At 37.3% G+C, this 23,564-nt stretch overlaps 2 protein-coding genes and 1 long non-coding RNA gene across 5 annotated transcripts; 1 reads left to right on the top strand and 2 right to left on the bottom strand.

Annotated features, from left to right (window-relative positions):
- The first annotated feature begins 1,990 nt into the window (after window positions 1-1,990).
- On the top strand, window positions 1,991-7,028 carry uox (urate oxidase). Of its 2 annotated transcripts, none has more exons than XM_039653523.2 (8): window positions 1,991-2,138; window positions 2,268-2,480; window positions 2,958-3,074; window positions 4,545-4,626; window positions 5,089-5,275; window positions 5,391-5,514; window positions 6,412-6,495; window positions 6,776-7,028. In XM_039653523.2, exons 1-8 carry the CDS (start codon window positions 2,118-2,120, stop codon window positions 6,848-6,850), a joined length of 903 nt encoding a protein of 300 aa, XP_039509457.1. In that variant the 5' UTR covers window positions 1,991-2,117; the 3' UTR covers window positions 6,851-7,028. The 2 variants fall into 2 exon arrangements, with proteins under 2 accessions (XP_039509457.1, XP_039509458.1); XM_039653524.2 differs by having other exon boundaries at window positions 1,998-2,138; window positions 4,548-4,626.
- Window positions 7,029-8,322: 1,294 nt separating this feature from the next.
- Window positions 8,323-22,989, bottom strand: samd13 (sterile alpha motif domain containing 13). 2 transcript variants are annotated; one of them, XM_039653527.2, is made up of 5 exons: window positions 22,837-22,989; window positions 21,880-22,042; window positions 21,571-21,613; window positions 9,750-9,861; window positions 8,323-8,664 (listed from the first exon to the last, which is right to left on the bottom strand). In XM_039653527.2, the coding sequence occupies exons 3-5, from the start codon at window positions 21,606-21,608 to the stop codon at window positions 8,521-8,523; spliced, it is 294 nt and encodes a 97-aa protein (XP_039509461.1). In that variant the 5' UTR covers window positions 21,609-21,613; window positions 21,880-22,042; window positions 22,837-22,989; the 3' UTR covers window positions 8,323-8,520. The 2 variants fall into 2 exon arrangements, with proteins under 2 accessions (XP_039509461.1, XP_039509462.1); XM_039653528.2 differs by having other exon boundaries at window positions 21,571-21,610.
- Window positions 18,411-20,503, bottom strand: LOC148970116 (uncharacterized). The gene is made up of 3 exons (XR_016148619.1): window positions 19,954-20,503; window positions 18,787-18,903; window positions 18,411-18,611 (listed from the first exon to the last, which is right to left on the bottom strand). It is a non-coding gene; the product is annotated as an uncharacterized LOC148970116 (long non-coding RNA).
- Window positions 22,990-23,564: the final 575 nt, after the last annotated feature.

Below are 23,564 nucleotides of genomic sequence, written 5' to 3'. Positions count from 1 at the left end.
GGAAAAATGCCCTTTATTACTAAATTATGAATATTTTTAATCTAAAAAAAAACATACTAGCACTCTCTATAAGGGCAACCCAGAAAAAAATTATAAAAATAATATAATAACCCGGTAACACTTTAGAATACGGTTCCTTCGTTAATGAATAACTACACAAGAACTAATGAGTAACACAATATTAACAATCTAGTAACTATTATTAACTAACAAGAAACTCTGATTAACGAACTAGTAAGTAATAGCGCACAGACGAAAGTGGTAGTTCACTAATAAGTAATCAATAACTATTTTTTAATACTTCCCAGAGAACTACTGAAAAAGTTTATTAACAATCTAGTAACTACTATTAACTAAAATAAACTCTTATTAACGAATTAGTAAGTAATAGCTCACAGATGAAAGTGTTACTAGATACTTCTGTGGGAATTACAAATTATTTGGATTCGTATTATAAAGTGAAGATCATTGGAACTAGTTAGTTCCAATGATCTTCACTTTATAATACGAATCCAAATAATTAGTAATTCCCACAGAAGTATCTAGTAACACTTTCATCTGTGAGCTATTATTTATAATACGAATCCAAATAATTAGTAATTCCCACAGAAGTATCTAGTAACACTTTCACCTGTGAGCTATTACTTACTAATTCGTTAATAAGAGTTTCTTTTAGTAGTTACTAGATTGTTAATAAACTTTTTCAGTAGTTCTCTGGGAAGTATTAAAAAAATAGTATTATTGATTACTTAATAGTGAACTACCACTTTCATCTGTGTGCTATTACTTACTAGTTCGTTAATCAGAGTTTCTTGTTAGTTAATAATAGTTACTAGATTGTTAATATTGTGTTACTCATTAGTTCTTGTGTAGTTATTCAGTAACGAAGGAACGTATTCTAAAGTGTTACCAATAACCCCAATGTCAGGGTACCTTTAAAGCTTATTAGACAATTTGTGCCATTCCTTTAATGTGTATAGCTGTTTTTCCTTGCAAAGTTACAAAGCACAAAGTCCACAGAAAGACAGTTAATTCCTCTAACAAAACACTTTCCTCAGATGCTTTGTTTGTATTCCTGCTGCCATTATTTCTGTAATGCTACATCACCATGTGACACACTTGCATTATGACCGTCTGCTGGCTGGGCTACTTTGCCTAGCCCTCAAACAAAGGTAGTTCTAAGATCAGAACAATTTTAGCCCAGAGCAAGACACACGAACTGACACTCCACAAAACCCCTCTGAAGCACTAGTCAAGTCAAGTCACCTTTGTAGATATAGCGCTGTTTACAATGTAGATTGTTTCAAAGCAGCTTTACAGTGATAACGGGAACATAATGCAACAAAGTATGAGATAAAGCAGATCTACAAGAAAATAGTGTCATAGTCCAGTTTAAGTTCAGTGATGGTTCATTTTTGTTGTAAAAATGTTATTCATTTAGTTCAGTAATATTATATACATAGCCACTCTGGAAAAACAGTGATGCCATCATCCAGAGTTCAATTCTTATGTAATGTTGTCTATATGTAGGCCGATCAATAATATTATTGAATATTATGACACATACTGTGACACATACTGTATATCTATATATCACACCTATATAACAATAGTCAGAATACTTTTATTTGTCACCGAGAAGAATTTGTTTAGGCTGTTGGCATAAAAAATAACATACAGGTTCTCTCAGCTTATGTTAAACTGTCTCTGAACTGCACTGCTAAAATCTCGCAGAGATTTCCTTTTCCTAAAACATTCTGTTGACACTAAGATATTACCAGTTAGGCCTGTTTTTTTTTTTTTTTTTTTTTTTTTTTTTTTCGTTTTTCGCAAAATTTGTTGAACTTTGGTTGAGGGGTGGTAATGGGAGCAGTAAGTTTTGGGCAGATGAAAGGTTGGGTTGTGGATGGGGTGGACTGTGGTCACTGAGTGAATTGACAGATAGACAGAGGAGAGAGGTGGCTTGTTTTGGAGGGTTATCAGCAAATCAGAATCTCTGTATGAAGGCAGGGAAGATCATTGATCATTTGGACCCATTACAAAACAATAAATCTGGTGTCTCCTTCCAAAACCTCCTCCAACCACTGGTGTAGTCAGCAGTGACTCCATTTACAGTCATGGCCACTACCTCAAATCTGGTAAATACATTTCATTTTCATTCATAGATGTGTGGATGTGTCATGCTAGCCTCTTAAAAAAAGTATTATTATTTTGTATTATTATATATTAGTATATATCAGTATTGTTCTATAATGTGTCTCGTGTAGAATGTGGAGTTTGTAAGGACGGGCTACGGGAAGAATACGGTTAAAGTTCTTCACATCCATCGTGAAGGATCTCATCACCGCATTACTGAGCTGATTGCAGACGTTCAGTTAACCCTGAAGACCCAAAAAGACTATCTGACTGGAGACAACTCTGATATCATCCCCACTGACACAATCAAAAACACTGTCCATGCTCTTGCCAAAATAAAAGGAGTAGGTATTTTTATTTGTTTAATTTTGCTCTTATAAGTGATTTGATTTATAGCTTTTTCCTCTCATATATAAATAAATAATAAAAAAAATAAACTAAATAAAATGAATGTATAAATAAAATTCATACATTCATCATTTTATTTAGTTTTTATTTATATATAATTCGTATTTTTACGAAAATGATAAATGAGTTGGTTTTGATGAAGACATTTAATATGTCTGAATCAACTTGATTTCAATTGATTATACTGATATTAATAAATAGTATTTTTTCATGGTTTGTTCATGTAAAAACATTTTTTTTTTTTACTTTTTACAGTGAATGCACCACCATTAGTTTCGATAAATCAACAGATGTTGAATGTACAAAGTGTTCCATGAATTGGTTATTAAATCAACTTAATCATCTTGTAATTAAATAGCTGATGTTTAGTTGTTTTAAGCAATGTCTGTATAAGAATATTTCTTGTCTTGCAGATCAAGACCCTCGAGGGCTTTGCCCTGGATATTTGTGAACATTTCCTCACAGCATTTAATCATGTCACAAGAGTGAGGGTCAACATTGATGAAGTTCCCTGGAAGAGACTGGAGAAGGTGTTGTGTTACCGTTAAAGCAGACTATGCAGTGACTTTCAAAAGCAAATGAGATATTTGCATATATTTTTCATCATTTAGTCAATCATTTTTAATAAATCAGCTTACAAATGAGGAAGATCACAAGCAATAAATTATACATAAGTGAACAATAGCTATTCACAGTACTGCAATGTGAATAAGCAACCTCTGTAACTGTGCCTGTATAAACTTAAAGGGTTAGTTCACCCAAAAATGAAAATTAAGTCATTAATTACTCACCCCCATGCTGTACCAACCCCGTAAGACCTTCGTTCATTTTCGGAACACAAATAAAGATATTTTTGATTGAATCTGAGAGCTGGATCAGTCCTACATAGACTGCCTAAGGGACTGGCTCTTGACGGCCCATAAAGTCATTAAAGAAAAGGTTTAAATATTCCATGTGCCTAAAGCGGCTCAATTATAAGTTTATCAAGCGACGAGACTACTTTTTGTGCGAAAAAAAACATAAATAACGACTTTATTCCACTATCCCATTACTTCCTTATGGGCGCATGCGCGAGAACTGAGACGAGGACGTTCTCCTTCTTGTTACCGGCTGCTCACCGCTTAGTTTTACCGCCCCCTACCGTATAAGATGATGTGCTGATATAGCTGGAAGCGCAAAACTTTCTGTTTACAAGCAGAGGAAGATGCGCGCTGTACATACGCTTTTCAATTTGCGTATTTTCCGCACTATAAGGTGCACTTAAAAGCCTTTAATCTTCTCAAAAAACGACAGTGTTCCTTATAATCCGGAGCGCCTTATATATGGATCATCATTTTATACGGTAGGTGGCGGTAAAACTCCTAAGCGGTGAGCAGCCGCCGGTGGTCGAAGGAGAACGTCCTCATCTCAGTTCTCGCGCATGCGCCCATAAGGAAGTAATGAAATAGTGAAATAAAGTCGTTATTTATGTTTTTTTCGCACAAAAAGTAGTCTCGTCGCTTGATAAACTTATAATTGAGCCGCTGTAGGCACATGCAATATTTAAACCTTTTCTTTAATGACTTTATGGGCCGTCAAGAGCCAATCCCTTAGACAGTCTATGTAGGACTGATCTAGCTCTCAGATTCAATCAAAAATATCTTTGTGTTTCGAAGATGAACGAAGGTCTTACGGGGTTGGAACAGCATGGGGGTGAGTAATTAATGACTTAATTTTCATTTTTGGGTGAACTAACCCTTTAAATGGAAATTCATACATGCTCTAAAAATGATCTTGACACCAGTCACTTATAATTCATAGAAAAAAATGACCTACAAAAGTGGTACATTTTAAGAAAAGCTCTAGGATGTTTTTTTTTTTTTTTTTGCAGATTTCATTTTGTTTAATAAATGTTTGATATATCAGATTCTTATTAAATGAATTGGTTTGCAATACAGTAAAGTGACCAGTATAGTCGATTAACAAGTTTGTTATATCCAAAATATTATTAATGTGTTTAGCAGAATGGAGTTGAGCACACACATGCTTTTATCATGTGCCCTGAGGCCTACCGCTTCTGTGAGGTTGAACAGCATCTGAGTAGTGAGTAAAATTCAGATTCTGAACTAGTGATGGTGGTCTTAAGGAAAACAATTAAAGTAGTTCACTTCAGAATTAAAATTTCCTGACAATTAAAAAAAAAAACTACTCCAACTTCAAAATCGTCCAACATAATTGGTTTACCTTTTAGTATTTTTTTTTTGTTTCACTTTGTCTTTGCACATTCGTTTAGGTCACTAACACTAGGTCAGTCCCTCTGCCTATGTCACGCGTGACCTTTCAACATGATTATGTAATGCGTCGTGCATTGCAATGCTACTGTAAGATGAGCATTTGTGGTTAAAAAGTATATTTATTTGTGATTGTAATGTTTTTTTTTTTTTTTGTAAATGACCGATGAGTACATTTTGGGGGTGAGTACATTTTAATTCTGAAGTGAACTTATCTTTTAAGTGGAAAGAATATTGTTGTTGTATTGTTTTGTTCTGATGTATTTTTTCTCAGTGACTCCAGTGGTTCACAGCGGTCTAAGAGATATGAAGGTACTGAAGACTACTCAGTCTGGATTTGTGGGCTTCCTGCGGGACCGTTTCACCACTCTGACAGAAGCAAAGGACAGATTCTTCTGCACTTCCATTTATGCAAGATGGCACTACAACACTCACGTAAACGTGCCATTTGACTCTGCATGGTAAATGCAAACCCTTTAGACATGCCAACAAAGTGCAAACTCTTAGACATGCCATAGGAAGTGATACATGTTATGTGTCATATATGTGTAATGTACAATGAAAATGTCCTCGTAGGAAAACGGTTAAGGACACCATCATTCAGAAGTTTGCGGGACCCTATGATCGTGGAGAATACTCTCCTTCAGTTCAGAAAACTCTGTACGATACACAACTCCTGGTACTTGACAGAATTCCACAGGTAAGTCAAACTGATTTCAGTTTTGCGTGACTTTTTAAGTGAAAAAAACTTTTGACTATTGTTACTAGTACCATTTAGATTTTAGGGTTAGTGATTTGAACAAAGCCCCAAAACAAAGCATGACCTTGAGTGTCTTACTGCTTTACGTGTAAGCAATGAGGTACAAGAGGCTGTGCTGTATTGTGAATAAGTAACAGCTGGAGGGCGTTGTTAGGCACAACGAAAGGTGGAGTAAGCCCTTCAGTCGTTATTTATTCACGATACAGCACTTGCCTCGCGTATCTTATTGTTTTTATAAAACGATTACCACACAATAAAAATATTAAAGGCTTAGTTCACCCAAAAATGAAATTCTGTCAGTATTTACTCATCCTCATGTAGTTCCAAACCTCTATGTGTTTATTTGTTCTGCTGTACACAAAGGAAGATATTTGGAAACATGTTTTAATCAAACAGATCTCATTCCCCATTGACTACCATATGTATTTTTCCCTACTATGTAGTCAATAGGGAATGAGATCTGTTTGATTAAAACATTCTTCCAAATATCTTCCTTTGTGTACAGCAGAAAAAATAAACACATAGAGGTTTGAAACTACTTGAGGGTGAGTAAAGGATGATAGAATTTTCATTTTTTGGTGAACTAACCCTTTAAAGTAAAAAAAAAAAAAAAAAATCATTAGTGTAACTTTCATGAAGTAAAATCACTAAACCCTTTCTTCCGCTAGAAAAAATAGTCCCTGACCGTGAACAGCAACAACAATGTGTAATATGTATGAAAGCTCAAATAAAAAAAAACATAGGAACTGCAGTTCATAGGAACTGCGCAGTGACAAATAGAACCGTTGGTCATAAAAAAATGTGCTTTTATGTCTTTTTATCAATTGACTTCAATAGGTTGACGAAATCGAGATTATTATGCCGAATCAGCATTATTTTGTCATTGACATGACAAAAATGGGACTCTCTAACAAGGATGAGGTGAGTGACAGAGAAAATCCTGGGGAAAAAGCCATTCACATACAGGTTATCAGATCAGATGAGTCTGAATATCTGTATTGACACAGAACAAAGTTCAGAGTTTTCAGGCTCTGACATAAGACTTTTGAGGCTGCTACTCTTAAAATGACTTTATTGCCACATTTCTACAAACCACTGTGTTATCCCAACTTAAAGAGTATGAAGGATATGTGGAGTGTTGCTTTGTATGTATTTATATTTTATTTACATGTCACATTACGTTGTTGTGCTTTCATTTCAGGTTTATCTTCCCCTCGATAATCCAGCAGGAAACATCACAGGCACTGTGCGCAGAAAACCACGAGCCAAAATGTAAAGACCGGCAAAATTCACAAACTAGATATATAACACAAAACAAATAAAATCTATAAAGCTAACATGATTTTCTGTTTAAATATTCAACAAACCTCATTTTTATTTTATGTTTTACAGATAGATTTTTTTTGGTGTAATCACACAAGTAAATAAAATTTACAAATATAAAAATGTTTAAATGAGAGCTGCCTTCTATTTGTGGATAAATATTAATAATTGAAAACTATGGGTTAATAAACGGTGCTTTAATCTTTATAACATTGTTTTAATCAATTAAACTTGAATCCATTTCTATAGTTTTCAGAGTTATAACTGTGTTCTTCAAAAGTAATTAAATTAAAATAGATGGAGTTTACAGCAGTTGTTCTGTAGCAATGAAAAACATTATTAACATTAACGATCATTATCTTATTTCATTGATCACTAATACAGGTATCAACATTGAAGGGAAACAATGAAAGAAAAAGAAAACAGCATCAGTTAATCACACCAATGCCAATAATGTTTCTGGTATTTGAAGGTTTTAGGAGACTTTTTTTTTTTGAGGAAAATTATGATTATTACATTTATTATTCACATGCAGAAAGGACGTTAAACAGCACTGTAATGAGGACCAGGTAGTGGATTGTTTCAGCCATCTGAAAAAGCACCATTTATTGCAGGCTACACTGGCCTTTGTTTCCTCTTTTTTAAACACCTTGTATCACAAACTGCTTTAGCTTTACAGTGTTGTGCTGTCTGTCAATAACAACAATCCACCAATTCATCAGGAATCACATTGTTAGTTACAGAATGAAATGAATAAACAGAATTAATAGCAGCACAAAGCACTGTCATTCTGACAGGATTCCTGAAAACAAACCTCACATGTTCAGCCTTTATCATAATTTTTCCGACATTTGACAATTTGTGCTGTCAATTTATCTCAACACACTTTTTATCTATTAAAAGTGGAAAAACAAAAAGTGAAATAAACACCAACAAGCTGATAAAATCTCAACTGTGACAGCAATGTTGTCAATCTCACTTCCGTTCAAAGCGCACTTCATGCATTACACAGAACATCTCAGGTTTTCATTTGACATCACAGATCACATTATCAAACCGAGCATTTAGTCTTAAAGGGATACTCCACTTTTTTTTGGAAATAGGCCCATTTTACAACTCCCCCAGAGTTAAACAGTTGGGTTTTACCGTTTTCGAATCCATTCAGCCGATTTTCTGATATTTAGAAGAATATCAGTAACCATGGTCTCATTGACTTCCATAGTAGGTAAAAAAATATACTATGGAAGTCAATGAGACCAAAAACTGTCTGGTTACTGATATTCTTCTAAAAATCAGAAAATCGGCTGAATGGATTCAAAAACGGTAAAACTCGACTGTTTAACTCTGGGGGAGTTGTAAAATGAGCCTATTTCCAAAAAAAAGTGGAGTATCCCTTTAAAAGAAATGATGATTTGAGGACAAGCACGCAAAGTCAAATCTGAAGGAACAAACTGTTAAACATAGGTCAGCTGAAACTGTAAATGTGCCTGTACAGCAGAATGAGACCTTAAAAGCAATAAATTCACCATGTTTATTTATCAAGATGCATAAAATGTATTAGTTCTGTCTGCAGTTACCCTGCACTGCGTGATTGTCTTCCATGTGTCCACATGTCTGCAGCAGCTACGAGACGGTACTTTTTAAATGTTGGGTTTGGAGAGGCTTGACATGATACTCGTATATCTTCAGTGCAGGACCCAGTTTTATTGATAGTCCGGTTAGAACGTCATTACGAGTCATTAATAAAAGGGATTTGCCATCGATTTCCTGTAAGTTTAGCAAACATAAATAAATACAGAAACACAGAAGACATAATAATAACATGAATATTATTGAAAACAGAAAAAAGAAACAATACTACTGTGAAATCATTTTTAAAAATAATGGTTTCATATTTTTATATACTTTAAAATAGAATTTATTTTTGTGATGTAAAGCTGATTTTTCATCAGCCATTACTCCAGTCTTCAGTGTCACATGATCCTTAAAAAAGTGGATAAAAACGATCTTTCATCAACGTTATACATGAATTTTGAATAATACACGTTCTTGTATTAGTGACAACTTTGATTTACTTTTTTGATACACTACTGTTGACCACTGTAATATGCTAATTTATTATCTGTGTTGGAAACATCTGTACTGCTTAATATATATTTTTGAACCTGAAATACTTTTTTTCTGGATTCTTCGATGAATAAATGTAAAAAAAAAAAGAAAAAAGACAAATAAAGAACAGCATATATTTAAAATAGAAATCTTTTGTACCAATATACACCACCGTTCAAAAGTTTTGGGTCAGTATTTTTTTTAAATAAATGAATACTTTTATTCAGCAAGAATGCAAGTTGATAAAAAAGTGATAGTGAAAAAAGTAATACTTTACAATAAGGTTAATTATTTAACATTAATTATACCTTAGTTAACATGAACTAAGAATGAATAGAGCATGTATTAATCTTAGTAAATAATATTTTTAACATTTACTAATACGTTAATAAAATCAAAGTTTGTATTTGTCAACATTAGTTACTGTGAATAGAAGATTTCTTTTTTAAATAAATGATGCTCTTTTTACCTTTTTATTCATCAATGAATCCTGAAAAAATAATAAAAATACAAAGCAGCATGTCTGTCCAACATTAATACTTAGTATCAAATCAACATAGAATGATTTTCATGAAGGATCATGTGACACTGAAGACTGTAATGGCTGATGAAAAATTAGATTTGCATCACAAAAATAAATTTCAAAGTAAATTAAAATAGAAAACCATAATTTTAAATCGTAATATACTTGTATATACAGTAGATAGAGTAGATTTGTGCAGGAAAACAAAATGAACCCCTACCTGATCCTGGAAAGCGTTGGCTTGCTCCTCAAACCCTGTTGCTTTAAAGTAATTGACCACATCCGCCACAGCCCAGTGCGCAGGATCAGTAAGCTGCCCATTCTCCACAGAGCTATTAGAGAGTGAAAAATATTCAATTGATGCTTTTGTATGATTTAACCATTCCATATGTCTACACAATCTTCCAAGCTATGTGATCACTTTATAACACTTCATCACTTTCAACACTTTCGGCTTAAATCCGTTTCATGTGGGCTGTAGGATATCACTAAAAGAACTGTCCAATTATACATGATTCTCTGCCTCCTGCGTTGTGCTGACATCAGTTTGCCTGAAAAGTTTTTGGAGGGCAGGGTCATGGAGAAAGGGTGTGTGCTCAAATCACTTATTAAATTTGCGCATAAGCTCTTGTGAAGTATAATCTACTTTGGTCAAATCAGTGTTGTAATAAAATTCTGATCTTCAACAACTTGACAGTGCATGCATATTTAAAATAAAATCAATGGGATTATCAAACAAATTGGCAGCAGTTGCCATGCAAACCATTTATTTCAGTCCGGTTGCCATGGCTCTGCCCTTGTGTAACAAATGAGAGGCCATCTAAACCCAGAAGGGGCAGAACATTTCTTTTCTTAAGTGGCCATGATGTTAAAAGTAGATTTCCTGCACTGTTTCTGGATTCGGGTGGCTCAGTTGGTAGTATGCTGCGTCACAGCAAGAAGGTCCTCAGTTTGAGCCCCAGCTGAGCCATGGAGTTCGTTCTATGTGGATTTTGCATGTACTCCCCATGTCCAAAGACATGGATTGGATATGCTAAATTGGCCATAGAAGCGAGTATATTTGAGTGTCCCAGCACCAGTGTTGCACGAGTTAGTGCACTCTTAGTGCTGGGTTGTGTCAGGAAGGCAACGGGCGTAAAACCTGTGCCAAATCCAATATGCAGATAATTCAGCTGTGGCGACCCCTTACGGGAGCAGCCAAGAGAAGATCGTGATATTTCACCAGTATTTTACAAAACAAACTGAGGGCTGGACTTAGAATCATTTCCAAAAATGGTCAATTCCTTGGAACCCAAATTTTCGAATTCTTAAATTCCCCTATTGATTTTCATCTACAGGGAAGCAATAATAATGGATTGTGAAGGGAAGTTCTGCTTTCTCAGAGTTTGTTATTGGATGAAATAGGCCTAATAGAGTTTTTCACATATTGAGCCCATGAGCAAGGGGTCCATCTTAAAAAAAAATAGATGTTCCGAGCTCAGGTAATTTTCGAAACTGTCAAGTGTCCATCTTGGGGCTGGACTTTCCTCCCAATCATGGCCCTTCCAGGTGTCACTGTCGCTGCCCATGTGAGCGTTGAAGTCCCCCAGTAGAACGACGGAGTCCCCAGTCGAAGCACTTTCCAGCACCCCTCCCAGAGACTCTGAGGAGGCCGGGTACTCTACATTGCCGTTTGGCCCGTAGGGACACACGACAGAGACAGACCTATACCGACCCGTAGGCGCAGGGTAACGACCCTCTCGTTCACCGGAATAAACTCCAACACATGGCGGCTGAGCTGGGGGGCTATAAGCAAACCCACACCAGCCAGTCGCCTCTCACCATGGGCAACTCCAGAGTGGTGGAGAGTCCATCCTCTCTCGAGGAGTGTGGTTCCAGAGTCCAAGCCATGCGTAGAGGTGATCCCGATTATCTCTAGTCAGAACAAAACCTCCCAACCACACGCACAATCTTAGGCTCCTTCCCTGTCAGCGAGGTGATGTTCCATGTCCCTAGAGCTAGTTTCCGTGTCCAGGGATTGGGTCGTCGAGGCCCTCGCCTTCGAATGTCGCACGAACTTCTCAGCACGAGCCCACAGGAAGGCGGCCCCACGTCGCTCCTTCGGGCTGAGCCCGGCCGGACCCCGTGGAGAGAGGCCTGGCCACTAAAAGAACTGTCCAATTATACATGATTCTCTGCCTCCTGCGTTGTGCTGACATCATCATGCTGATGCGAGCACATACGAGCCCCAACCCCGGGCCTGGCTCCAGAGTGGGGCCCTGGCTGCTCCATACCGGGCGACGACATGGTCCTTGTTTTTATTTTAATCATAAGGGATGTTGAAACGCTCTAAATCTGAGTTGTCGCCTAGGACCTGTTGGCCTTGGGAGACCCTACCAGGGGCATATAGCACCAGACAACATAGCTCTTAGGGTCATTCGGGTACTCAAACCCATTCACTCTCTGGCGCTTAAAAAAGGACAGCAGAAATGCAACCCTGGTAACCCTGCAAACAAAGCAGCTGCTGTTTCAGATCAGTATTTAATTGTTCCAAACAGCAAATCAGATTTTTTGTATTCGCTATGGTGTTCATCACAGCATCAAATACTTAAAGACTTAATAGGCTGTCAATTTTTTCAAACTTAAACATTTTTACATTTAAATCTGGAATAAATCATTCTTTATCATTGTTCAGTAACACTTAAAGAGGACATATTATGCAAAATCCACTTTTTTAGCCCTTAAATGCATTTTGTTGTATATTTGGAGTGTTTATAACTAAGTACAGAAAAGATGAAATTTTTCTCTTCAGGTGCTTCGTTTATATCTTTATATTCTGTTTTGGTCATATTTTTCAACCTGTTCAGATTTTTCTGTTCTCTATGACGTTTTTGAACTATCATGTCACCGTATTTGCAGCGGAACTGACAAATAAGAACATTGACTACCGGCCCAACACTTCGAGCAATCCGCCATTATTATTTCTCGCTCCGATTTTGTAGTCCAAGCTCAATGATGCAGAAGTTACAAGAGGGCAAGTTAAAATGTTCGGTTCTTGGATGTAGTGACCTGAAGCACTTCAAGGATCCCCACTTCAACAACCTCCGCCAGTATACAGAAGGGTTTGCCGATCAACTTTGTCTGAATGAAGGGTAAATTCCTTTTATCATTTAGCTGCTGTGTTTTCTGATGCTTTTCTACATACATACATACATCTTCTTCCGCTTCATCCGGGGCCGGGTCGCGGGGGCAGCAGTTTAAGCAGAGATGCCCAGACTTCCCTCTCCCTAGACACTTCCTCTAGCTCTTCTGGGGGGACACCGAGGCGTTCCCAGGCCAGCCGGGAGACATAGTCTCTCCAGCGTGTCCTAGGTCTTCCCCGGGGCCTCCGCCCAGTGGGACGTGCCCGGAACACCTCCCCAGGAAGGCGTCCAGGAGGCATTCGGAACAGATGCCCGAGCCACCTCAGCTGACCCCTCTCGATGTGGAGGAGCAGCGGCTCTACTCTGAGCTCCTCCCGAGTGACCGAGCTTCTCACCCTATCTCTAAGGGATCGCCCAGCCACCCTGCGGAGAAAGCTCATTTCGGCCGCCTGTATCCGGGATCTTGTCCTTTCGGTCATGACCCAAAGCTCATGACCATAGGTGAGAGTAGGAACGTAGATTGACCGGTAAATCGAGAGCTTTGCCTTACGGCTCAGCTCCTTCTTCACCACAACAGACCGGTACATCGACCGCATTACTGCTGAAGCTGCACCGATCCGTCTGTCAATCTCCCGTTCCATCCTTCCCTCACTCGTGAACAAAACCCCAAGATACTTAAACTCCTCCACTTGAGGAAGGATTTCTCCACCAACCTGAAGTGAGCAAGCCACCCTTTTCCGACTGAGGACCATGGCCTCGGATTTGGAGGTGCTGATTCTCATCCCAGCCGCTTCACACTCGGCTGCAAACCTCCCCAGTGCATGCTGAAGGTCCTGGCATGAAGAGGCCAACACGACAACATCATCCGCAAAGAGCAGAGACGAAATCGTGCGGTCCCCAAACCTGACACCCTCCGGCCCCTGGCTGCGCCTAGAAATTCCGTCCATAAAAATTATGAACAGAACCGGCGACAAAGGGCAGCCCTGCCGGAGTCCAACATGCACTGGGAAGAAGTCTGACTTATTACCGGCAATGCGAACCAAGCTCCTGCTTCGGTCATACAGGGACCGGAGAGCCCTTAGCAAAGGACCCCGGACCCCATATTCCCGGAGCACCCTCCACAGGCTGCCTCGGGGGACACAGTCGAATGCCTTCTCCAAATCCACAAAACACATGTGGACTGGTTGGGCAAACTCCCATGAACCCTCCAGCACCCCGTAGAGAGTATAGAGCTGGTCCAGTGTTCCACGGCCCGGACGAAAACCACACTGTTCCTCCTGAATCCGAGGTTCCACCATCGGCCGTATTCTCCTCTCCAGTACCCTGGCATAGACTTTCCCAGGGAGGCTGAGAAGTGTGATCCCCCTGTAGTTGGAACACACCCTCCGGTCCCCCTTCTTAAAAAGAGGAACCACCACCCCGGTCTGCCATCTCAGAGGCACTGTCCCCGACCGCCACGCGATGCTGCAGAGGCGTGTCAACCAAGACAGCCCCACAACATCCAGAGACTTGAGGTATTCAGGGCGGATCTCATCCACCCCCGGTGCCTTGCCACCGAGGAGTTTCTTGACTACCTCGGTGACCTCAGCTAGGGTGATGGACGAGTCCACCCCTGAGCCCTCAGCCTCTGCTTCCTCAACGGAAGACGTGGCGGCGGGATTGAGGAGATCCTCGAAGTATTCCTTCCACCGCCCGACGACATCCCCAGATGAGGTCAGCAGCCGCCCACCCCTACTGTAAACAGCATTGGTGGGGGACTGCTTCCCCCCCCTGAGGCGCCGGACAGTTTGCCAGAATCTCTTCGAGGCCAGCCGATAGTCCTTCTCCATGGCCTCACCGAACTCCTCCCAGGCCCGAGTTTTTGCCTCCACAACCACCCGGGCCGCAGTCCGCTTGGCCTGCCGGTACCTGTCAGCTGCCTCCGGAGTCCCACAAGCCAACCAGGCCTGATAGGACTCTTTCTTCAGCTTGACGGCATCCTTTACTTCCGGTGTCCACCACCGGGTTCGGGGATTGCCGCCTCGACAGGCACCGGAGACTTTACGGCCACAGCTCCGAGCAGCCGCTTCGACAATGGAGGTGGAGAACATGGTCCACTCAGACTCAATATCTCCAGCCTCCCTCGGGATCTGGTTGTAGCTCTGCCGGAGGTGAGAGTTGAAGATCTCTCTGACAGGAGATTCGGCCAAACGTTCCCAGCAAACCCTTACAGTACGCTTGGGTCTGCCAAGTCTGTCCAGCCTCCTCCCCGGCCATCGGATCCAACTCACCACCAGGTGGTGATCAGTTGACAGCTCCGCCCCTCTCTTCACCCGAGTGTCCAAGACATACGGCCGCAGGTCAGATGAAACGACTACAAAGTCGATCATCGACCTACGACCTAGGGTGTCCTGGTGCCACGTGCACTGGTGGACACCCTTATGCTTGAACATGGTGTTCGTTATGGACAAACTGTAACTAGCACAGAAGTCCAATAACTGAACACCACTCGGATTCAGGTCGGGGGGGCCGTTCCTCCCAATCACGCCCCTCCAGGTGTCACTGTCGTTGCCCACGTGAGCGTTGAAGTCCCCCAGTAGAACGACGGAGTCCCCAGTTGGAGCACTTTCCAGCACTCCTCCCAGAGACCCCAAGAAGGCCGGGTACTCTGCACTGCCGTTTGGCCCATAGGCACACATGACAGTGAGAGACCTATCCCCAACCCGTAGGCGCAGGGAAACGACCCTCTCGTTCACCGGGGTAAACTCCAACACATGGCGGCTGAGCTGGGGGGCTATTAACAAACCCATACCAGCCCGTCGCCTCTCACCATGGGCAACTCCAGAGTGGTGAAGAGTCCATCCTCTCTCAAGGAGTGTGGTTCCAGAGCCCAAGCCATGCGTAGAGGTGATCCCGACTATCTCTAGTCGGAACCTCTCAACCTCACGCACAATCTCAGGCTCCTTCCCCGCCAGCGAGGTGACGTTCCACGTCCCTGAGGCTAGTTTCTGTGTCCAGGGATCGGGTCGCCGAGGCCCCTGCCTTCGACTGCCACCCGATCCTCTTTGCACCGGCCCCTTACGGCTCCTCCTGCAGGTGGTGAGCCCACGGGAAGGCGGTCCCACGTCGCTCCTTCGGGCTGAGCCCGGCCGGACCCCGTGGGGAGAGGCCCGGCCACCAGGCGCTCGCATACGAGCCCCAACTTTTCTACATGCAAGTTATTTTATTATTGCAAGCAAGTTTATTATTATTAATACAGATTTTTAGTGGTAAGATTGGACCGTAGTCATTTATTTTGTCAGTGTGCTTGTTTTAACAAGAGAAATAGTCGACTTTCACTAATAACACAACACAGTTAACTTAACGTTACATACCCCTGCATCCATATGAAGATTTTGTTCTGCAGGTTCGTCGTCGTCTTTTTCAAATCGCTCACTCTGGCTCGAATATGTAAGACAAGTCTTCCATTGTTGACATTTTGTTAACGAGTGACTAAAAATGTTCTTTGAAGCTATAGTATATAATCGTATATCTCTTATCAAACTACAATAATGGCCGAACGCGGGGAGTTGAACCGAGTGTGAACTCGGCGACCTGGAGAGCGGGCGGGGAAGACGCAACTCCATTTTATTTAAAGGGGCCGCTTTGAAACGGGCCTGTGGAGCTAAATGAGGAATTCAGACCCAAGCATTGCAGTTATGCTTTATATAGACCACAAATGTATGATTTATAAGTAAAAATGAATGATTTAAAAGCATGATATGTACCCTTTAACATTAATGTTATATTAGTATGTTATCAAAATATAAAATACACTTTACAATGTTGTAATATTGTAACACTTTACAATGAGGTTCATTAGTTACTGCATTAACTAACATGATTAATACTTTTGTAACAGTATTTATTAGTCTTTGTTAATGTTAGTTAATAAAAATACAGCTGTTAATTTTTTGTTCATGTTAGTTCACAGTGCATGAACTAATGTTAATACATGGCTTGGTTGAATTGTAATGTAGAATGTGGTCTGTTATTTCTTGATAACTAACCGCTGCTAAGTATAACACAAATTTGCCACGAAAAACAGAGCCTTGCCATGGACACAGTTTTGTTCACTCAGGAGGATAAACTCCTTTAAACTCTGCTTCGCGTCGGGGTCCTGACCAGCCTGTCGAGGTTGTATTCGCTATAACAACCGCCTCACTCTACATTATCCCGCTTATTACATGGCTAATTACCAAATGAATCAATAATTTGAGATAATAATAACTACCGTAACAAATGTAGCTATTGCTCATTGTTAGATTGAAGCATCGAAAATACATTTTGTGAAATTTTTACATTTCATACATTTTGGTCCAAAAATAACAAAAACTACAACTTTATTCAGGTATTGTATTCTCTTCCGGTTCTGTTGAGGGTGAGTCATTAATGACATAATTTTCATTTTTGGGTGAACTAACCCTTTAAATCAATACCATGATAATACAATCATATCATGACCCAGGTGAAAAGGAAATATATTTAAATTGTACTTATTTTGATATACTTAATGTATTTTAAATGTACCGTATTAAATATGTATTAAATGTGCTAAATTGAAACAACTTCAAGTATATTAAGTGTATTTTAATATGTATTTAAGTTCAATTTTAAGGTAATAGTAATATATTTTATTATACTAAAATGTGCTAAAATGGAACCATTTTAAGTACATTTAATGTACTATAATAGCACTTATTTAAAGTGTATTTTAATACACTTTAAATCGACTTTAGAAATACAGCATTAGTATACTTTTAGCTTCACATTAATGCGTTCTAAGTATATTTTAAATATAATTTCAGCTTATTAATAGTGTATTAGTAGAACACTGTAGGACCCACTATTAACATATTAAAAATATATTTTTTCCAAAAACCATTTAATATAAAAATAATATATTTTAATGTATTAAAAATACAGTTAAACATTTTAATTCAACAAAACAAATATTTCTACAAAACACACAAACACTTTTTGAAAGATAAACTTTAATGCACTACATCAGTAAAGCATTATGAAAACTCAATAAAATACATTAACATAAAATGCATTGATTTGCAGAGGTATTAAACAGAACAATAAATAAATAAACTAACTGAAAGGAGTAGTTCACTTTTAAAAAAAAACTTTTGCTGATAATTTACTCACCCCCATGTCTTCCAAGATGTCCATGTCTTTCTTTCTTCAGTCGAAAAGAAATTAAGGTTTTTGATGAAAACATTCCAGGATTTTCTCCATATAATGGACTTCACTGGGAACCAAACGGTTCAAGGTCCAATGGCTAACAGTCAATTTGTCATGAAAGCATGAGAATTGGCTCAATTGCGAGAGTCTCGTGCTGAATGCTTGAGAGTTGGCAGCCCTGACAAATCTTTTTTCGAGTCAATTCATTCATTTCGTTCGTTGAATGAACCTAATGACTCGGAAAAAGATTTGTTAATTTTGATGAACGAGTTCGAATAGGAGAGTTATGAACATGCATAACAGAACAGAGCAAGGCGACCATTTGAGCTTATAAAACTTAAACGTTGTTTTTTTTTTTTAAATAACCGATCGTTTCGCTTGATAAGACCCTTGTTCATCGTCTGGAATCGTTTAAAGCCCTTTGAACAGTTTGCACAGAAACTGTCTTTTGGACCTTGAACCGTTTGGTTCCCAATGAAGTCCATTATATGGAGAAAATCCTGGAATGTTTTCATCAAAAACCTTAATTTATTTTCAACTGAAGAAAGAATGACCTGGATATCTTGGCATGGGGGTGAGTAAATTATCAGCAAAAGTTTTTTTTTTTTTAAGTGAACTAATCCTTTAAGTCAAACAAAGTGAAATGCAATAGCAAAAAGTAAAGTGGCCAAGTCGTGAGTAAAAAGAGAAGTTCGTGACTTGTTCAGTCTGCCATAGACTCTTTTGGGGACATCAGAACCACCGAGAGAAATCTGGAAAGAATAAATAAAACAAGCATTAGTATAAACTTGTTCATTTATAATTCTAATAAAAAGCTGTCACTTTGTTACTTAATTCAGAACACTTACTGAAGTATTAGTGCACAAAAAGTCAGATATAATTATTATAACAAATAGGATTTTTCTTTATCATAAAGAATTTTCTAACCATTTCTGAGGTTTCAGGAAGACACAGCTCAGATGCCAGATCTTGGGCTTGAGCTGAATGAACCTCGTTTCATGGACTCCAGGGCCTCTTTGGGAGATGCTAATATCCCTGGAAGCTCTACAAGAAAAAAATAAAGTTGCATGTTATACAAAGTTAGGGCAGAACAAACACTAGTTTGTGTTCTTCATATATAATTTGTATTTTGTTTAAATGATTTAACGAACCATTACTGTAACTTCCACGCTATTATTAAAGTAATTATTCATTATTAATAAAGACAGAACATTCTATTGAAAGTTACAAGTTGGTGACAGCTGATAACGACTTGATTAAATGTAAAAAAGCTGAATACCACACATAAAATCATATAAATCAGTCCCTCGAGAAAAACACGATTATGCGATTGCATAATTCAATGCATAATCAGGCAAAATACATATTCATGCGGGGGACGCAATTTTTCAAATACGTGTTAATATATAATAGGTCACTTAACTAGCTGCTACATGACACACTATATTGACTGTTTTTGTTGTTTTTCACCAACAAAAAGTTACAAATCAAGAGGATCAACTACTACTTACTCCTCATCTACTCACAGGTTTAATAAAAAAATGTCTTTGCAATGTGCAAATTCCTTGGCTAGGCTAAATATTAAATATAAAATCTCTCATTTCATTATTTAACATCGTTTTAAATTCTCAGTGCAAGATATTTCATAATTGGTTTTGTGAAAGCTTATTGGTGATTACAACTTAATTTATTTATCGAATTGACATGAAAACTGACAGCCTACTAATAATTAATTAGATTTTACTATGAATTAAATATCACAAATGTGTAAGTTTTATTAGAGCTTAAAATATATTATAATATTTAAAACACAAGACGTTACTTAGGGACAATCAAGCCTGTTGTGTAATCACCTAAATAACCTTTTTTTCTGCAAACACAGTGTGCAATGTTTTTATAGTTGTTTTGTGTGACTGTCTAGATCTATAACATTAAGTTGATAGACGTCAATGGATAGACGATAACTCGCTTTAGTGTCAAATCAACAGAAACGCAGTAATCCACAGAACATCGACATCAACTTCTGAAAATATTTTCTAAACCCAAAGTGAGAATAAAGCCAATTATACTAATCACTTAAACAAATAAACTTACCACCAAGAAGTAAGATCTTTTCTGGCAGTATCTTGCTCTGTCCATGTCGTGGCGGCGCAGCTCTGCGTTGTCCTCTTCACTGCTAAATTGTTCGCGGGAGCTGACGACCTGGTAATCTGCTCGTGTGTTCTCTCAATATTAGATCGGTGCTATCCACATTCACTAGGTCAGAGTCAGTGAAATAACAAAGCAAAATTTGGAAAATACATGATTTCTGTTGAAATATCCGAAGCTATAATGGAATACCACAGACAGTCAGTATCCGCTGTCTGCGCCCCGCCCAACATGTAAGTTCAAATAGCAGTGTGTGATTGGACAATTGCCGGCAAGCTTGTTTTGAAAAGATTGGCTCTGATTGGTCCAAATGAATGCAGCTGGAAATACTAACTAACTAATGGCCACAAAAAAAGAAACAACTCTGTTAATATAAACATAACATGCTTTATAAACAGGTTTTTTATTCATTTTGGCTAAACAAATGTAAGAGTCAAGCTTTAACAAATTTATTTTGTTTTTCTAGTATGTACACCTGATCTTTTATGTTGATGTGTGCAAGTACTGGTATTCAGTTTTGTGGAAAAGACTATTTGATTAATTAATGCAGAAGTATAGAAGTGCATTACTTGTAATTTTTAAACTTTATATATATATATATATATATATATATATATATATATATATATATATATATATGTCTCATTTGTTTTTCACAATATTTTTTTAAAGCAGGGCTGAAGCACATGCTACAGTATAACATAAATATTAAAAATATATTGCTCTAGTCCTATACAAGGTTAAATAAGGTTACAAATTGCTATACACACAAAAATTACTTTAATTTAGCAACAAGTATGCTTTCTGTAAATACACTAAAATTTCACTAAAACTATGTTTGTTTTTAGCATATTTCTAAAAGTGTAATTAAGTGTATATTTATTAGCATTGCGTTTCTAGTAAAACATTTTTAAATACAATTAAAATATGTTTGTATTTAGCATATTTCTTAAAAATGTAATTAAATACCAATGTACTTCTAGTACACTTTTTAGAAACATATTTAAAGCATGATTGTCATTAGCATATTTATTAAAAATATAATTAAGCATACATTTATTACCAATGTACTTTTTTAGAAATACATTAAAAGTATGCTTTTCTATAGTGTATTTCTTAAAAGTATATTTAAACATATATTTATTACCAATGTAGTTCTAATATACTTTTTAGAAATACATTTAAAGTATAATTATCATTAGCATATTTATTAAAAATATAATAAAGCATACATTTATTACCAATATATTACTAATATACTTTTTATAAATACATTAAAAGTATGCTTTTCTATAGTATATTTCTTAAAAGTGTAATTAAATATATATTTATTACCAATGTACTTCTAGTATACTTTTTAGAAATATACTAAAATGCAATAAAATACATTTTTAGTACACTTTAAATAAGCATGTTGTAAATACAAATGTATTATAAACACACTATTTGTATTTCAAATATATTTTTAATACATTTAATACAACGTCTTTTTCACCTGGGGATTAAAGCTTCAGCAATTATCCTTAAATTAAAATTTGATACTATCACATAGTATACACTTACCTTTTTGTGTCCACTGACCCATTTTCCTTAGCTTCCATGACTGCTGGATTAAAAAAAAAAATCTCAATAGATTCCAATTCAATACATGCAATTATAGTCCATCATCACAAGCTCTTAGTAGTTCTCTAAGAAATACTATAGTATGGGAGATGCTCTGTTTTCATTTAATTAATTAATTTCATATTTTTAATTCATTCATTCATATTTACAAATTCTGATAAATTCTTGATGTGCAACGAGATGTTCTGCTTTGATATGTACACTAATAAGTATCTTATTAATCTGATCAACAATTGATCTATCACTTACCTGTCTGTCAGAGAGGAGAGACTGCTCTATTCCATTTGATGTGTTCAGTTGTATCCTCATGACCTTCATCAGTCTCCCGCTGTGCAAAAGTGCCCCATTTTCCATACACTTACACAAACATCCAAGCTTCTGGATAAATCTTTGTGTAGTCAGAGAATTGATTCTGCAAATAATGATAATAATTATATAATCTGATTCTGAGCAATGAAAAAAGAATGATCAAGCATTCTTTCACTTAACTCAAACGATATTTTAAGCACTGTGATACTTCAGGTGAGTAATAAACCAAAAAGATCAGGACCAACAAAGAGGCTAGACATTGTTAAATAGAGGAAACTACAATACATTGCAAGGTAATCTGTCAGAAAACAGCTTAAATCAAATTATTAGCAAAGTAGGCTTCTATTTTATTATTATTATTATATAAAGAAACTCAATGTTGTTTTTAGGGTTGAGAACAGCTTAAATTACATGCGAAACAGTTATAAAGGAAATTAAAATAAGCGTTTCCCTTGCTGGTTTGACAGGTTCCGTGTCTGTGAAGAGAAACGCGATAAACAAAATGACAGCCATGTATATTTTTTATCACAGAGAAGTGATTTTAAATTCTAAATAAAACATCTAATAATTTACTGTAAGTAAAGTATTTTTAATAACTGAAAAATACCGTATGCAATATTTTAGTCTTGCTATAAATATCTGTAACTGTACCACTGAAGCTGTATCTGACAGGCTAAACAGAAGTATTTTTCAACAAAACATATATTGAATATATTACAAGTGGGTTTTTTTTGTTTTGTTTTTTTGATGAATTTCAACAGTATGATGATTAATAAAGCGATGATGAACTCATTAGCCAGCTAGCTTCCTATAACTCCACATTTATGACATTTGCCGTCATTCTAAGAAAACAAAACGACACTTTTCAATTGTTTGGATGAAAAACTTTTATCTTACCAATTTGTTTTATGATTGGATGATTTATGTAGATGGCTTGGATGTTATTGATTCCCGATCATTGGAACAATATTACGCTTTTTTCGCCCAGCACAATCCGACAAATGCAGGAACGGGGGATCGTGGGTAATGTAGTCTCGAACGATGGGAAATGTAGTTGTTCACAAGCATGGATAGATTAATCAACCTGATAGCCTATTTTTACCTGAGAAATCAATGCAACAGGAATAAGCCGTTTTACCACTTGATTTTTATCCAGGATTGTAACAGTATTTGACTATTTATTATATTATATTATATTATATTAGGTTATATTATATTATATTATCAATGCGATTTTCTCTGCAAGTCCACTTATTGATGAAAAAAAGCAATACAACTAGTTACAACAGGATTCTAACACCAACTAAAAAACATCCTAGCGCCCTAGGGCTTAAATTGAGTGGGGAAGTAAAATCATTCACAAACATAAGGACAAATAAAAGACAAAGAGAATACACTGACATTTAGCATTGGATATTGGATATACAAGGCAATGCAAATAATTGTATTTTATTCAGTGTCAAAATAATCGGTCACAAAATTGTACAGCAGATATAAAAATAATAGTAAAAAAAAAAAAAAAAAAAACTTCAAATGAAATATCAGGATAATATACTGTATGATTGAGCTTTATACTTTATACTTTTATTTGGGGATCTGTTTTCCAAAGCTGGAGGAAAAAAAAC

The sequence above is a fragment of the Pimephales promelas genome, chromosome 21, assembly GCF_988280905.1.
Source record: "Pimephales promelas chromosome 21, fPimPro1.hap1.1, whole genome shotgun sequence".
Taxonomy (NCBI): Eukaryota; Metazoa; Chordata; class Actinopteri; order Cypriniformes; family Leuciscidae; genus Pimephales; species Pimephales promelas.
Note: the sequence above shows the minus strand (reverse complement) of the source record. Positions and strands in the feature narration are given on the sequence as shown.

What these genes read in the sequence shown, in the direction of transcription:
- uox (XM_039653523.2), top strand. Translation starts at nt 2,118, where the DNA reads ATGGCCACTACCTCAAATCTG. An exon ending in TGGCCACTACCTCAAATCTG is followed by an intron (nt 2,139 to 2,267) that starts GTAAATACATTT and finishes TGTCTCGTGTAG; the next exon opens with AATGTGGAGTTTGTAAGGAC. An exon ending in GGTTGAACAGCATCTGAGTA is followed by an intron (nt 4,627 to 5,088) that starts GTGAGTAAAATT and finishes ATTTTTTCTCAG; the next exon opens with TGACTCCAGTGGTTCACAGC.
- samd13 (XM_039653527.2), bottom strand. Translation starts at nt 21,608, where the DNA reads ATGGAAGCTAAGGAAAATGGGTCAGTGGACACAAAAAG. An exon ending in GGGTCAGTGGACACAAAAAG is followed by an intron (nt 9,862 to 21,570) that starts GTAAGTGTATAC and finishes ACTCTCTAATAG; the next exon opens with CTCTGTGGAGAATGGGCAGC. An exon ending in CCAACGCTTTCCAGGATCAG is followed by an intron (nt 8,665 to 9,749) that starts GTAGGGGTTCAT and finishes CTAAACTTACAG; the next exon opens with GAAATCGATGGCAAATCCCT.